Source organism: Orbicella franksi, chromosome 9 (assembly GCF_964199315.1).
Source record: "Orbicella franksi chromosome 9, jaOrbFran1.1, whole genome shotgun sequence".
NCBI lineage: Eukaryota > Metazoa > Cnidaria > Anthozoa > Scleractinia > Merulinidae > Orbicella > Orbicella franksi.
The window spans coordinates 25086157-25103064 of record NC_138153.1 but is presented as its reverse complement, the minus strand read 5'-3'; the positions used below and the strand labels follow the sequence as shown (position 1 = coordinate 25103064).

At 36.0% G+C, this 16908-nt stretch overlaps 2 protein-coding genes across 2 annotated transcripts in view; one reads left to right on the top strand and one right to left on the bottom strand.

Moving 5' to 3' along the window:
• LOC145496615 (interferon-related developmental regulator 1-like) overlaps positions 1-9096 on the bottom strand; it is a 12223-nt gene extending 3127 nt beyond the window's left edge. Inside the window, exons 1-10 of the mRNA XM_081476320.1 lie at positions 8866-9096; positions 8504-8596; positions 8303-8393; positions 7044-7124; positions 5534-5577; positions 3712-3869; positions 3209-3259; positions 2426-2580; positions 1634-1874; positions 901-1029 (exon numbers count right to left, since the gene is read on the bottom strand). Coding sequence (XP_081332446.1) covers positions 901-1029; positions 1634-1874; positions 2426-2580; positions 3209-3259; positions 3712-3869; positions 5534-5577; positions 7044-7124; positions 8303-8393; positions 8504-8596; positions 8866-8935 — 1113 coding nt within the window. The 5' untranslated portion in view covers positions 8936-9096. The remainder of the gene's footprint in view (positions 1-900; positions 1030-1633; positions 1875-2425; positions 2581-3208; positions 3260-3711; positions 3870-5533; positions 5578-7043; positions 7125-8302; positions 8394-8503; positions 8597-8865) is intronic.
• Positions 9097-9429: 333 nt separating this feature from the next.
• Positions 9430-16367, top strand: LOC145496616 (protein kish-B-like). Its single transcript, XM_081476321.1, has 3 exons — positions 9430-9531; positions 11276-11407; positions 12346-16367. The coding sequence occupies exons 1-3, from the start codon at positions 9525-9527 to the stop codon at positions 12426-12428; spliced, it is 222 nt and encodes a 73-aa protein (XP_081332447.1). The 5' UTR covers positions 9430-9524; the 3' UTR covers positions 12429-16367.
• Positions 16368-16908: the final 541 nt, after the last annotated feature.

Here is a 16908-nt window from a genome sequence, read left to right as displayed (position 1 = left end):
AATTCCCTCCGTGGTGGGGTGTGGATATTTTCTGGAACCACACAATCTGTATTAAAGTGTATATGACACGAAAAATAATTTCTGCTTATTTGAAAGGCCTTTCAAAATACAGAAGAACGGCGTTTCTCTTTTTGAAATATCTTTTTTTGTTTTAGAGATATTGACATTTTTCTATTATGCAAATTACATCAGTGATGACATCATAAGGTTTGCAACTAAAAAGTGGAAAACACAGAATAAACAATATCTCTGGAAGTATTGAAGTAGTGTTCTTGAAACCTGGCACCACAAATGTGTATCACAAAAGAAACGAAATGCCATCCTTGGTGCTGTTGCCATGACAACACTTTTGCCGCTGGTGCTGTCATAATAAAAAATGAAATTCCCAGTTTTTGTCTTAAACCAAGAACCATCTACCCCACCCAATCTAATGATGGGAGGTAAGACAATATGGGAACTATGTCTGTTCCAAGTAGGACCCTTCGTCTCACTTTACAGGTTGCAAATGGGGATGTTTGTTTTTTTGATGGAAAGAGACTGGAGCCGAAAGAGTTGCTATGGCAACAGCACTAACAGTGTCATTTTGTTTCTTTTGTGATGCACATTTGTGGTGCCAAGTTTCAAGAACACTACTTCAATATTTCCAGAGATATCGTTTATTCAGTATTTTCCACTTTTTAGTTACAAACAACATGACGTCATCACTGATCTAATTTGCATAATAGAAAAATGTCACTATCTCTAAAACGAAAAAAGATATTTCAAAAAGAAAAACACCATTCTTCTGTATTTTGAAAGGCCTTTCAAATAAGCAGAAATTATTTTTCGTGTCATATACACTTTAAAAAACCTGCAAAAATACATGTAAGCAGAACACATGCAATATCTCTTGATAATAACCTGTAAATGAACTGTAACACCAGTACCAAGAACATCCTTCAATGCTGTGTACTGCCTCCGTTGGACCCAGCTCTGCAACTGCATGTACTCAGTTCCAAATTTCACCACCTCATCTGGAGAAATGCCATCCTAAAACAGGACAATAACATCAAAAAAAACATTAATTAGTAAGGGCTATTTCACAACACACAGGATGAAATTGCAATGGAAATATTACATGACTAAAGACAAGCAATGCTATAGGAACCAGTGAGAATTTAAAACATGCAAAACTAGGGTAACCAATTTCAGATGTTCAGTTACAACTAGTTTAGTGGTAGTCAAGAGTGATTGCAATGGAATAAAAAAGATTGTGGATTCAAATCCTGCTGAATCCTGATTTCTTGCCCACTAAATGTTGTTTGCCTGCCCCGTTTTTGCCTCAGTTTTGGAGGCATTTTCACTGATTGTGACCAGAGCATGATATGAAAAGCTGCTACCAGGCACATCATTTCCATTGATTGTACCAGTGTGGCTGTGCCTGGTGGTTTGTACTTACAGGATCACTCAGCAAATTCTTTGCATGGCATAAATCTCACAAAATCCTACCAACCTTAGCACCTTTACATGACACACCACTGAAGAAGACACTAATTCAAGACAGTAACTTAGCACAAACAGGGTTAGAGCTGGTATATTTTTACCTGGGAGCTGGCAAAATCTAAACGTTTTTTCAGGATAGTTTGTAACTTACCTCAACAGTTTTCAAAATGTCTCTGAAACTTGACCGTTGCTGTCGCAGATCTTTCTTTGCTTTATGCTTGTTGCCATCTGTTGCAAGATCTCGTAACAAGTCACACAGGCCATTGCTATCTCCAATGAAGTCTCTATTAAAATCACGTGCCATCTCATACATAAGTGCCAAGCTCTCCCCAGCAGCAATCCTCACATTCAGGTCATTTGTCTCGAGAAGATTTGTCATTCTTCTTAAATGCCTGGTGGACAAAAATGAGATATTGAGAGATAAACATAAACAAACAAGAATAAACTTGAAAGTATTCCCATGTTGCGTAAAAAGGGAATGTGAGTAGACCACAAATTTACTCCCATTTGTAAGAACCACAGGTCTCTTTCAATCTTTTCAGCTCACAAAATGGTTTGACTCTGTTTTGTTCTCATGGGCTGGGTGAACTGAAAGAAGACTGCACACAGAGAAAAAGGTTTGGGACATTTGGCAGTTGATGTTTGCTGCCAAAGTTATGAAAATTTACAAATTTACATATACCGAGTGAACATTTGGGTTTGGCACCAAGTTGCAGTTTGATTATTGAACTGTTCTCTTCAAAAAAAGAATATTGAAAAAAGAAAAAGAGAAAAGGGATTCATTACATTGTTACTGGGAGGTAATTAAGTTCAAGTCATTCCATATAGCCTTAGAAAACAATGGTATCCAAGAGTACATGAGATGAAGAACTTTTACACTTCTCCTCACAAGACTCTAACTGTTTTGCAGACAGACTCATGCACAACACCTCTCAGTACTTACTTGTTAATAAGCTGGTATGCTTGTTCTGAAGGTGTAACAGACAGAAGAAGGGCCCAGGCTAATAATATATTGCTGTAAACTTCAACTTCATTTGCCTTGACAGTCTTCTTGTTGTCAAATATTCCTTCCAGGACGTTTAAGCATTCAAAGAGTTCCTGAAATGTGGAGACAAGGAAATTTACTTTTCCACCAGGCTATACATTAACTAACTTGTTGTAAATGGATAATAAAAAGATGCTAAAAACACACTTTTGTGTTTAACGCAGGATAACAGTTCTGTTCAAATCAGCCAGCAACTTTTCAACTTGCTGAACTTCAAATGATAAAGAAGTGCTTTGGTGATGACGATAATTAATGAGAAATTCTAACAAAGACAATTTATGAAAATGTAAGGAATACAATCTAATCACTATAACATATAATTATTTTTGGTAAGACAACCTGGTATACAAAGGGAGCAATTACATTTAATTACAACTTTGTATTGTTAAGTTAACTGCTTCCATAAAAATGTTGGACTTGGAAAATACTTGCAAGGAAAATAACGGATTTACAGTTTTACAAAGCCAGCCACTAGGAGCAGATTCGTACAAATTATGCATCGCAAAGTTCAGCTCTCAGCTGGCAAAAGTTGTCTATTTATTTGTCAACAAGGTGTTCGTACATGTTCTGTGCAAGTGTTGAAACTCTAGGAACAACTGTAACTACGCGATTACTACTTTGACACCAATATGTTACCTTCACAGACCCCAATAAAACAAACAAACAAACATAACAACTTACATCAGGATCTTCACTGGCGATAAAACAGCATAAGGCAAGGGCTGTCCCACACTACAAATACACACAATAATTATGTCACAATCAAAGGAAAGATTTTCATATAACATAGGGTTTTGTAAGAATAAAAATAAGAATAAAAATTCGCTATAGTGAAACCAAATAACCGTTCGATGACTCCATGTCATTAATCAAGAGCTTATCACGATAAAAACAATAGTCAAGATTGTAATACTGGTAAGGGAAGAATAAACTAGTCTGTCAATTCATTAATAAGTACAGATGGTGTGAGGTCTGGTTCTAGACTAATAACATAAGTTTAGCTCTAACCTCCTCCACGTACAACACTAAACAAAAGCAGTGTCCAGGATGGTAATAAGTTTTTTCTCCCTTCCCTTCTCACCATTTTAATATTAAAAATATTGGTGACAGAGGATTAGGGGCATAACGTCTTTTCACCAAATGTCATCATTAAAAAACAATAACTGATCATTCCTTCTTCTTACACTAGATCTAGAAGCTGATGCTGCCGTCTTGTCCTGAATAACAGTGATTAGATGAGGCTTGAGGGTTTTAAACACAACTTGACTTTCAGACCCTGCACCCAGTTGAACGCACAACAGTGCAGCAATGGAAGATGCCAACACACGATCTTCAGGGGTTCCTGAAATAAAAATACTAATGTTCCATTAACCTGTTCTTCACTTTGCCGTACATGTTAGGTTAAACATTTTTTTAAAACCAATTTGCTTTCTTGAAATATCTCCAACTCATATGCAAGCATATAACAAAGTACAAGTATTTAACCAAACTTATACTGATAACATTCCTTCCGCCCAGTGTACCCAAAAACCTATTAAAACAAAATCATTTAAATTTAGGAAAGTTCAAAAAACCTTTTTCTGAGAAGGAAAAAGCATCCAACATAAATAAATAAATAAATAAATAAATAAATATACATTTATATAGCGCCATTTTCCACTAATTGTCCATGGCGCTTTACAATACTTTAAAATTAAAATCCTAATTCTTTAAAAACCTAAAATCCTAAATCCTAAAAGTTAAAATCCTAAGAATTAAATACGCTATATAATACAATTAGGCTACAAATAAAAAGTAAAAACTACAAATCAAATGCACGCTTAAAAAGATAAGTCTTAAGATTAGCCTTAAAAACTGCCTCTGATGATGAAAGTCTGATCTGGAGGGGTAGTTTATTCCAGAGCCTTGGTGCCGCCACGGAAAAAGCCCTTTCACCATACGTTTTAAGATTTGCTCTAGGCTCATCAAGCAACCTGTTGTTTGAAGATCGTAGTGTCCGACCAGAAATGTAATAACAAAGAAAACATCCATATTATCACATATTATCATATCTCTCAGTTAGTACGCGTGCTGTGATTGGTCAATTTAGCAGGCCATAATCTACTGTACGGCCTGCTAAAATTAAAGCTGTTTTTGTTGCCAAAATGTTTCGTGATTTATTGCCTGTTCTTAACATTTTTAGCAGGTAAAAGTTCAAAACTTTCTTTTACTTCTGAAATTGTGTATTAAAACCTACTAACGATTTCAAATTGACTAGTTTAGCTTTGGAGGTGCGTCAGAAATTTGAGTCCGTTCTGTATGAATAGAAATTGCTCCCAAACATGTCAGATGCACAGTAGAGATATGGTAAATATCTTACTAACCTTGATTTCTCAATCCGTACTGTAAGTTATGGATCCTTGTTTTTTTTCCCCTTCGATTTATGGCCCGCGCGCTTCGCACTTGGGCCATAAATCGATGGTGAAAAAACTCAGTCCGTAACTTACAGTACAGCCCTTGAACTTGGTTAGTAAGAGGTATTTATTAGGTTTCAATTAAGCTTAAAAAATTTACAACTTACACAGGGAATTCACCAGCATTTTTATATGTACATAACCATCTGTTTTCTAAACATTAAATCAAGTTCTGCTCATGTTATTTTAAATTAGAGGTGTATAATATAAACAAATATGGAGGCATTTTATTTATAATGGTCAATGGTAGTAAGATTTCTCATTCATCATTTTATTGCGACAACGCTGTTTCGTATGGACAAAGAATGACCACACTCATCAGGCAATACTGACGTATCTTAATATTGCAAGATACGTTAATATTGGCTGATGAGTGTGGTCATTCTTTGTCCATACGAAACAGCGTTGTCGCAATAAAACGATGAATTGAAATCTTACTACCACTGACCATTATAATTACTGCTCCTCTCAGGGTTGAGTGCTCTCAAAGATTTATTCTGTTCAAGTTCAAGAGACATTTTATTTACATATTTATTACTCCTATTCAGCCTACCTCTTTTCACACATTTCTCAATACAATCCAGTATAGTTATTTTCCTGAAAAAAAAAAATGAACATGAAATGTCAGCATACATTACTTAGTTCATAATAATAACACCGTATGCAGAACCTTGCTAAAAACTATGCTATGCTAAGATTTGAAGTGCGTTGCTGCCCTCGTGCAGTTACCATCAGACAACACTCTAACAACTTCCTTAAGAGTGCCACCAATTTTTGAGAAATGCTAACATTAGACCTGTTGATAGCCTTCTAGCAGGCTCACACTGGAGCACAAAAGCACGCAGCGTAGCCATGAACGCAAAATCAAGCAGTGAAGCCACGAAATGAGATAGTGAGCCTGCCCTGATCTCTGCAAATTTTTCATTTCCACCCTGGAAACTGCAGAAAAAATAAGCCAACTAATTTTCAGCGGAAGTATGAACTATGGCAGCTCAGATTTCTCAGGAAAATTGTAAATCTTTTTTCATAACAACATGCGGATACGATATCCATTGTTGAAAAAATTTTGGCAAGGAAAAACGGTCAATATGTCTAGCAAGGACACACACTTGATTCCAAGAGATCTTGTTTTGGCAGTCTGGTCTTTGATGACACTGGCAAATGGGCAAATGCCTTTGTGTTGTTTTGTTGCCCTTCTTGCAATCACATACTTTGTAATATCTAACTCTTCTCATATACAGTCGGCAACACGACAAGTACATCCTGATTCATTAACATACTCTCAAGTGCTATTTCCTGCTCCCTCTGTAGTTTAAATTTTAACCAGAAATCGACTGGAACTTTGTTAAAACATCAGTAATACGCCCACTCAAATCTTCCTCTGACTCCAAATGTGGATGAATTTTTTGTTGTTGTGAGAACATGCTGTAAATTACCGACTCCATGGGGATCTAATCACTCCTCATCATATATAATACATTGACAGTTTTCTCGCCTTTCCCGCTTTTCAACCAATGGTATTTCACTTCACTCAGGCAAAGCAGAAATTAAAAATTACAGTGATCAAGGCAGGCTCACTTTCTTGGCGCCTCTTCACCAGACTCCTTCCCACCGGATCACTTTGCTCTCTGCTCACGCGCATGACTCAAAGCTGAGCCTGCTCGCAGGCTAAGCTGTTGATGCACAACAGAATACCTACTGGAGCACTGACGGAGATCTTTTCTTTTACATTTAGAAGGCACTAGGTAAGTGCAATGGACTCTGGACGGATTGGTCTAGGTTTAAACAACACTGTTTATTAACTATAACAGTGCACTGAAGGTTATCCCAGTCCCCTCCCCATCCCCTAAGTATTCCCTCAGTTTGTCCTAACAGTGTAACAGCAATAATGACACTGACCAGGGATCAAACACAAACCAAGAGACCTCTAAATCCAAAATCCTTTGTTATTATATATACTGGATTGATATTAAGTTTGTGTTTGCTGAGAAACCTTGTTATATGTACAGTATCAGTGATACCCCGTTTTAGAGTACAAAATTATACTACAACAGTATACTAACCTGTCTGAGATAAATTCACTAACAATCCTTGACTTCAAAGCTTTCTGGACAGCAATCAAGGCGCACTGCCTTTCCCTTGAACTGCAATAATAAAAATTACATGTACTTTATATCTATATTTCAACCCAGTTTCATCCTTCTACCATTTACTGTAAAAAAATAGACAAAACAGGAGAGCCATCAAAATTCAAAAGTATTGTTACACATTGCAATAGAGGTACATGTAAGAAGCAATGTAACAAAGATCCATTGATTTGTTGAAAAGGTTATGCTATCAACAGACTAACGACTCGCTTAAATGCCTATGCTCACTGCCTCAGTCTGTTTGACAAATTGTTTAAATACTACCAGATTTGTTTCATATCTTGAAATGTAATGACTTGCCAGATGTTTGTTGCTTAGTAACTGTCAGCCAACCTTTTTTTAACCCAGCACTCGATTGTTGACCAACAGATCAGTGTCCACACAAACACAATACTAAACAAACAAATGGGAGTTACTGCTTTTTTTAGTGTTGTTTTTCTTTAGTTCACTTCCCTGTTGTTTTTTCTCTCTACCCTTTTTGATGTGTACAAGTAATGTCTATTTTTGTGGATGATGTATAGTTTGAATGTCCCAACACAAAACAACAGTCAATTTTGTTTACAACTACTGGGGTATGAAAATGCTGAGTAATGTTATTGTGACCTCTATTACATACGTAAAATATCTTTTTTACGTATTACATTGAATAATGACCTGTGATGCAATATCAAATTGCAGAAAAAAAAAATGTAACGTTATACAACTTTGCTGTTAAAATCCTACAAACAGAAAAACCTCATTTGTTAATGGACTTATTCAGTTCTCAGAATATTATATTCTATTTTCAGCTTTATTTCTGTTGTTAATGATTAAGAGGGAAAAAAAAGGAAGAGAATTATTGAGCTTACTTAAAGTATATTTCAAGTTAGCTTAATTAATTATCTTCCCTTCTCTGAAGTCTATTTTTCTGTAGCCTCGTGCTCCACTCACAGGAGCGAAGAGGATGAGTGAGTGAGTGTGAAGTATATTTGAAAGAAAACCAAATGTGCACAATATATCCTTATCGATAATCGAAGCACACCCTAAGTACATTACATCACGTTTTTCCCCATACTGAAGTCCCATATTATACCGGCTAAAGTACAAAGATCTACCAACCAACAACTAGAAATCAGACAAGATGCAGAAAAAACTGCATCGCAGAGAGGAGCAACAAACATGGAAACGATGCGTACCTTCTTTGAGTCGCTCCATCGATGTTGTCAGCTAAAATCTGCTCAAAATCATCTTCTAATTCTAGTTCTCCTCCTTCATCAAAGCCATCAACTGTGGAATAAAAATTAGCATTCAGAGGATCACTGACAAAAAACAACCATTTCAACACGCTATAGCTTTCCTAGACGCTACTCGCATGCACGTGTCGAAAGTCGACAAACCTTCGTCTCCGCTGTGAGTTCCTGTAGAGGGATGGCTGGCGATACTTTGGTTCTCTAAATCCTCATCGTCGCTTTCGTCGCCTGTTCTCCTTCCTGAATAGTTAAGTAATACACAGAGTAAAACGTTAAATCGATTGATACAACATTACAGCGATCGGAAACCAAGTGGATAAGTGAATAAAGAATGGGCGCGTAACTATTGATATCCATTAACGCCACCATCGTGTAAAATAAAAATAAAGATCGCGCACAGAAAAGCAACTTCTTTAAGGCAAGAATATAGCATTTCAATTAATAATTCTACAAGTACAAACACCCAAACACCGAGGATCAAAACAACAAACATCGCTGTAGTAACACACCTTTCTTCCTTGGCTGTTGTGTACCGCGCTTTCCTCTTCCTTTGCCTTTCGAGTCCCCGTTTTTAGGCATGGTTATTTTCAAGAATCGAGCGTTAAAATTTGTTCCTAGTGTGTTATTTCACGACACAATATGTTTTCTTTCGTATACTTCTTCTTTTTCTGGCAAGAAAGCTATGGATAGATGTGTTTTTAAGCTGAAACCTCCGAAAATTCATTGGGAGAAGAATTTGTACACCTTGACCCAACAAGTGGGAAGAAGAAAATAGCCGGCGATGACGTAAAGATCCCTGAAGAAAAACGTGATCGATGACAAGCCTGCAGAGAAACTCCTAGGGAGGGGAGGGATAGAAATTTGTCTTTCACACATATCAAAGGAACTAACGGTCGAAAATAACCACATTTCTACCAAAAACAAAACAAACTATTTATAAAAATAATCAAGGAAATTAAGTAATGTATACCTCGGTATTAAGATAAAAAGCAAGGACTACGATAAATGCCCCATTCGGGGTGCCATAGAGTTAAAAAGTATTCCCGATTTTGCCCCAGTAGCACGCGGTTTGTGATAAAGTGTTTTGGAAGCGAAAGACTCGTTCGTCTCTGAATAAAGCGAAAAAATCGTTTACAGTTTTCATCTGGGATGACTGTGTTGACATAAAATGAATGGTAAGGTGTTAAAGTTTACATAGATTACATTGCAATCCTGTGTTTTACGTTAAAGAGAAAAATCTGCGTGAATTTACAATCAGTATGTCGACATTGTTAGGACGTGGCAGATCGAAAATTATATGGAAGTACTGTTTGCACTCATTACTGTAAACATTATTGTAAGGTTTGAAATCGTAATTAGCCATTTTGGTTTCTCTCTTTGTTCTCTTCTGAGATAAAGGTACCTTATCAAGACCCATTTCGTTCACGCTAACTTACTAACTGTGTAAAATCAGTGCTTTAATTTGGCTTAGCCTGAGTGTGTATCTTGCAATTGTGATTTTGTTTTTACTAAATAAGCATATATTGTCAACCCAAAATCCCATACGAGCGCGTGCACAATTGTTTATTAATTTTTCAAACTGTCCAAATTAATTGTTGATGTAGGTAGTGTTCAAATGAACATTTTATTATATGTCAAACTATTCTCGCATTTTAACTGGTTCTTACTTATGATCTATTGGAGGATGGACACAGAGATTACGTCATTAACAATTTATTGTATAACATAAGTAGACTCCATCATGCTGGCATCTACATTATCATCTGTTCAGTAATAGGTCACTGATGACGTCAACATGTGCTAAGAACCAGTGACACACTCGCGTATTTACCACATTTGGACTTCATCTGTGATCAGTTACTGAACAGACACACACATGGAATCTATTTGTTAAAGTTTTTTGGACTGTTTTGTGCTCAGTGAACATAACAGATAATAAAACTGCATCCCAGTCTAATTTGGATGTAGTTGTGTGGAAAAAATTCCTATTACTGCCAAATTGAACATCAGTGGCTTGCAGACTTGTCCAATTTTGAAAGTCCTTTAATTAAAAATACTTTGTCCCTTTCCAAATTGGATGGTATGTAGTTATATTTCATCTACTAAAAACAACTAGATTAAAACAGTGTTATCTGTTATCTGACATTTTACTTTCATTGGTGAATATGGATACTAAAAATCAGTGGCGGATCCAGACTTTGAGCTAATGGGGGGGTGGACGGTTTTGTTTTACTTGCCTAGAAAATGGTTCTCCACATCTCCATATCAATTGAACTTTTGACACTGTTTCAAAGACAAATCTGTTGGGAAAATTATTTTTCAACAAATCCTTTCAATATGTATTTCAGTGACATAGCTCATCATATATCCTGGATACTAAAGTCTTGTTTATAAATGCTATCAAACTAGATCAGAAACAAAGCAAACTTAGGATGATTATTGAGAAATCTCTGTGAGGACAATCAATTTCAATGTAGTGAAAATCGAACCAACTTAGTCGGAAGGAGACAAGTGAGAATACTGATTCCGCTTTTAACTCCATTACTAATGATATCTAGTGAAAACTAGATTATCAGAGTCACAAGCAGAAATTTCTAACAGTGAGATTGATTGGTTCTCCTGCCTCTGCTTCCAGTTACGACAATCTAGTTTTTAACTGGGTCTTAAGCAAAGGAGTTGAATTGTTAAGGTCTAAAATCATAAAAAGTTTAGCCAATTTTGTCTCTCTCTTTCACCTTTTCTGATGAGTTGAACTGAGTTGAATGGTTGCAGTGGAATTGGAAGAAAAAGGAAATGACTCTAGTTCCCTTAAGACTCCGATTACATGTACATCTCCAATTCCATTGCTAGTGAAAAGCAGCCTTAAGGAGTCACCCATTTCTGTCACTGAGTAATGTTTTACCTTTTTTTTTTCTTCAGTGTATTCATTGGATGGTGTGTTAGTCTTAGCCCTGTTGGTGGTCTGTACTTGTGCCTACATAACAAAAGTTCCAAGACTAAAGTCTTTCTTTCTCTCTGAAAAGAAGGGTTTCTTTGGAGTATTTTATAAAGGTAAAATAACATGACAATTTTTATTCACTCTATAACCATCTTTATCAAAAAATAAGTAGTCTTCCAAACTCTTTAGTTGGCCAGTCTTGTTAAGTAAAGCTGAAATTTCTTATAAAATTATTGACAATGTTATCAGACAGTTTCTAGTTTTGTCATTTAAAGCTCAGTTCAAAAGTTGTGCTTTTAAGCACAACATTCTATGACAAAGAAAACAAGCAGTGACAACTTCAGCCTTCCATTGATTCTGTTTACTTTTCCTTGTCTTATAAATGAATTCATCTGGAAAATGGAACAAATTGTCACTTTAACAACAGCTTTGAAACTTGCTCACTTACAAAATAATAGAAAAAAACAGGGTTTTTATGTACCAAATTTATGCCTACGCAATTTACAGGAAGAATTAGAAAATGATTTGCTGTTTCCTCCATAAAATTGAATTGTTTTTATGTTTGCTGACATGAAGTTAAAGAAAATTAACAATATTGAAATGCTCAGGAGAACAGAACTAATTGTGTCTCTTGGAACCAATTGTGTTATGTTGTGTAGGTACAACAATTCAGGTGCTCTTTTTTCTATTTTGTAGGTATGTACTCATTGGCATGCACTAGTTATTTACTCTGTTTACATTCAATGTGCTTCTTCTGTAATAATTGCACTGAAGAAGGCAGGAGTTTCTACCAAAAGATGTTTGTAAAGTTTAAAATTGTAATTTATATATGAAAAAGACAAAATAAAACAAAATAAATTCAACCTAGTTAAAATTATGCCAGTTGAGGGAGTTGAACATGCAAACTAACCACAATATTTTTCCCAATTAAACATAACAAGAACTTCACCAAAGCAGTTGATTCTAATTATAGAACATGGCCTTAGTGTATATTGTTTTCCATACAGTGTATGTGTATAATTTGATTATATTTGTGTCTATCTCCTTTCAGCTGCAGTTATTGGAATTCGTTTACATTGGGCAGTGGCACTCTCATGTGTTTTGATGGCATTGTATGTTCTCATACTCAAGTAATGGAATATAACAAAACTTTGTGGGTATTTAACAGCATAGCAAGGACTAGCCTCAAGACATTTGCAATCATGAAACACATCAAAGGATCACGTTCTCGTCTTTAGGAAACGTTGCAGTGGATACATTTACAGAGTGGATATTATTGCCTGGGATGCTACTTGGAGGAATATTATAGACATTTTTTTAGCTGTGTCGGTTATCAAGTTTAAATTAAATTATTGAAATTCAGTCTCTTTACTAAAATGTGAGAAGCCATCATGAATCTTCTAAGGCATGGGAGACATGTGGAGAAATACATTCTTCCTCTGGGACAGGGCTGACAAATCCAGAGTAATGAATAGGGTTTCATACCTTACTTCCTTTGGAGACAGACTTAAAATGGTTCCCCACACATTATTGCACAGGGTAAGTTAATTTCCTAGCATTAAGCTTTGGCAGTGCTGTCATATAAGGTCATTTGCACGCTGCAGAGAAAAAATGTTTGGAACAGCTTGAATAAAAAAGGTAATGTTCAATGAAAAAGTACTTTTCCAGTTAAGACACATTTTACATTGTAAAAGACTTTGCTATTCTTTCAACATCCTCCATGCTGAGCCGAAATGTCATTTTGTGCTTGGTGCTGCCGCAAAGTCAATCTGGTAAAAGATATTGAGGATATTACATGACCATGCAGAATACAAATTTTATCTTTGAGTGCTAATGGTATCTCTCACAAGTAACCCCAGGGAACAAGTAGGAGAAATTATTAGCATGAGGAGATAAAATTGGTATAAAATTTTCTCTTAACTGAATAGATATTAATGAAACATCCAAATCTAAGACATACCAGGTTTTTTTTTTTTCTTTTTTTTTGTTCCATTTCACCCAAAAGATGATATTGACACGACAACCATTTTAACAGAACACAAAAATAGAGCAGTACATTTTCTTCTCAAAAAAGAGTCAAATAAGACTTCAGTGATGTTGACATGTCCGACTGAAATATCTGTATCCATGACAACATCAATATTCTCGTAATTGAAAAATATCTCCACTTTGCACAACGAATAAATCAAATTTTAGGACCAAGAAAAATCCAGGTATTTTATCAATATCTATATAATAAAAATAACATTGATATACAAACCAGAAATGGTGACCCACTCAGCGCAAATGAATTTGTGTTGTAAGTGATTTGTGATACCATAATATTGTGTGGCATAAATAACATTATGTACATAAAATTTAAACAAACATTTTGGGTAATTTTCCTCATTCTTTTCAAGCTGTGCAAGAACTTGACTGTAGTTCAAATGTGTCTGTGTCTCTGTTATTCAATCCAAACCAAATTTTTCTACCTGAATCTGTAAAGACAATTGATTGCATAGTTACAGAATTAAAAAAAAATGTTGTGTCATACTGGCTTGTTGTTCAAAAGCAGTCAGTATCACCTGAAATGGCTTTGAAGTAGTAAATGTTTGGCACAATTGAATGCATGTTAAAGTCTGCATGCATAAATACAGGAGGTCAAATACTCAGGGACTTTTGATAGTTTTTGTACAGCACTTAGATCCCTTTGAAGTGGGAAAATTAGTTGAAAGCTATGAATATTTATCTTGTTTAATTGTATTTTATTAGCATAGAGAACTTTAGCCAGGTTTATGTTTGTGTACAAAGTAATCTCCATTTCAATGAATTTAAACAGGAAATTACATGAAATATCCATTCATGCCAGTTTTTGGTTAAAGGGAGAGTGTGGAGGAAGTAGTTATATATGTAAGCTGGAAAAAAAACTAATAAAAATCAAACTTGTGGAGAGCAACTAAACAGAAAATCTACAGAACTGTCAATATATTATTACAGGTGTAGATCACTTGAAGTAAGTTTAGAAATCCTATTCTTTTTAACAGGATTTCTTTTGTCAGAGATGTCTCACTGTTAACATTTTTCGTGGGGGGGGGGGGGGTGGGGGTACAACAATGTAATAACGTGCACTGCATGAAACAAAAAACAAAGAAAGCTTTTAGCTTCAAAATGTCATTTCAAAGACTGTACAAATTCAGTTCTTCAGTTTGTTATGCCTTTCTCCTGGATTCTGATACTGTTTAGGGTTCCATTTCAAATGTCTAATAATCCCTCCAGTTTCTTTTATTTTTATATGGAAGTTTATAGTACTCCCAACAGTACCAAGGGGGGTGAGGTGGGGGGGGGTCAAGTATACCGTGCAATAGTTGGTTATTAGTTCTATCCTTAAAAGTGATTGTATGGGACATATTCAATATACTTGATAGCTAATAAAGTCCTCATTTGAACTCACCAGTGATTTTCTTTCTATTTCCTTTGTCTTACAGTGTACTGTCTAAAGCTTCGTAAGGGACAGATCTTTCATTCACAGAGATTCATTTTCTAGTGTAGAACGGGCCCATTTAATAAGATCTTTAATCTGGAGCGTGGGGTTACCACTGAGGATGCTTATCGTCCTTTTTAAGGGTTTTACATGTAAATGGTGTTTTGGTGCCTCTTACAATATGTCATCAAATTTTCACAATCGCCCCTTATTGTGGTATCCCTTGAAGAGCCGCAAACAGACAGGAACTACCTGACACTAAGGTCGTGTTCTATTGGGATCAACCGTTTCAATCGCAACCGGTTTGGGTTGATACGGTTAACGTTTCTCAATAGAACACTTTTCCAACCGTTTCCGGTTGAAACGTGGTAACTCCTGGGAATAGTCCTCACGCAAGCTACAATCACGCCACATAATCACGCAAATACTTTTTCAACCATTTCAACCTGGTTTGAGGCGGGTTGAAAATGTTGATCAGCCAAACCAACCGAAAACGGTTTTTCCCTAGTAGAACACGAAAAATCCCAACCACCTAACTAACCAGAAACGGTTGATCCCAATAGAACACGACCTAAGAGAGCTAAGTGAATAAGAACCTTATTACACGAAGTAATTTTAGGTTATGCCACTTTCTATTTACTCGACATCTAGATTGCCTTATTTGTTTAAGATATACAATCTCATTTACATTCATGCCACGAGAAAAAAACCGAAAACACACGAAAATCAGAAGTCCAAAAATTCCACACAATGAGGTAACTGTTCTGTCCCTTTCAATTTCTTCTCTTTTTTAGTGTCACTTGAGCCAAGCCCAAAAATATGGATCCTGGTACCTAGATGTTTTTCTTCCCTTGGGAGGGGAGGGAAAGAATTCCATCAGTGCGATGGTCGACTTTTTCACTTTCAGGAGACAAGTTAAGAAAAATCCTCGGTCTGGGTTGAGGTTTATTGCGGAACTATTAATTTAAAAATATTACCTGAGTTCAAAGAAGTAATTTGCTTTATTCTACTATTGCTGGGTACTGAGACAATAGTAAATCCCTCAGTGTAGCTCAACAATCCTTCAGTCGCGAGTTCCGGTTTCCAAACCAGCAGTTCATTACCGAGTTGTCACAATTTTCTCTCACTTCACCATGTAGCAAATCACAGTCAATGGTCGCCCATCAATACTGAAATTCCGGGTCCGAGCCCTTTATTGTATTACGTAATATTGCTTAAAAAACTCCCCAAGAGAATCCCACTTAGTTGCCTCTCTTCTCCCCTCCCGTGAGCCTCGTAAAGTTCCAAACCCCTTTACTCCGGGTTTTTGCCCACTGCTCCCCTCTAAAACCCCTAGTTATATACTATAAGTTGGAAAGTCATTTCAATAAATCTACTTCAATCGCTCTCTTCATTTTAATTAAACATCGCTGGGCAAAAATGTTGCCAGAACTATCGGGTGCCAGGCCACGTCTGCAATGAGATTAGCAAATGTTCTCTTGGATAGTCTAAGCTGAGTTTTAGCCCTACATGGGGTTGGACGAAAGTTGGATACGTACAAGTCAAACTTTCTTTCAACTGACCTCTCAACTGACCATATTTGAAATGTTTTCAGTGTGGAAAACTGTCCAACATATGTTGCTTTCTCAACAAGGACCAACACTGAATGTTGCAATTCTAATCAAAAACGAGGATCTCAACAGGCCGAGATAAATATTTTGTCGTCTTTTTGTCGCGGCTCAACCCATATCGGGTAGGAAGTTAAAAAAAATGCTAGCACAGGAGCTGATTAGCTAGGCTTGTGGTGTTTACTGGAAATGATGAAGAGACGTTTCCTCATTTGCAAAGATTTTGTAATGTGGTTAAATGCTTCGATCTGCGTTCATTAATCAAAATGGGTTTCTACATGTATCAAGACATTATCAAGATATAATCTCTTGGTTTCTACATATTTGTGTTTATGTTTTCTCCACGATTCCGCATTGCTGTTGTAGCATATTTTTAACTTAGCTAATGAAATCCGAATTTCCATTTATAATACACACATTACTCACTCGTAACAATCTCTTATTAGTCTATAAATGATTACACAAAAAGTGCATTGATTACAGCATCAATACAGCAATCATTTCAGCAATTTTCCACAGGTGAAAAAAGTTAATTAAGTGACAGTAC

Bases quoted from the DNA above. Each gene is read 5' to 3' on its own strand.
- LOC145496616 (XM_081476321.1), top strand. The intron at 11,408-12,345 runs GTAAAATAACAT...ATCTCCTTTCAG, and splicing joins CTTTGGAGTATTTTATAAAG to CTGCAGTTATTGGAATTCGT.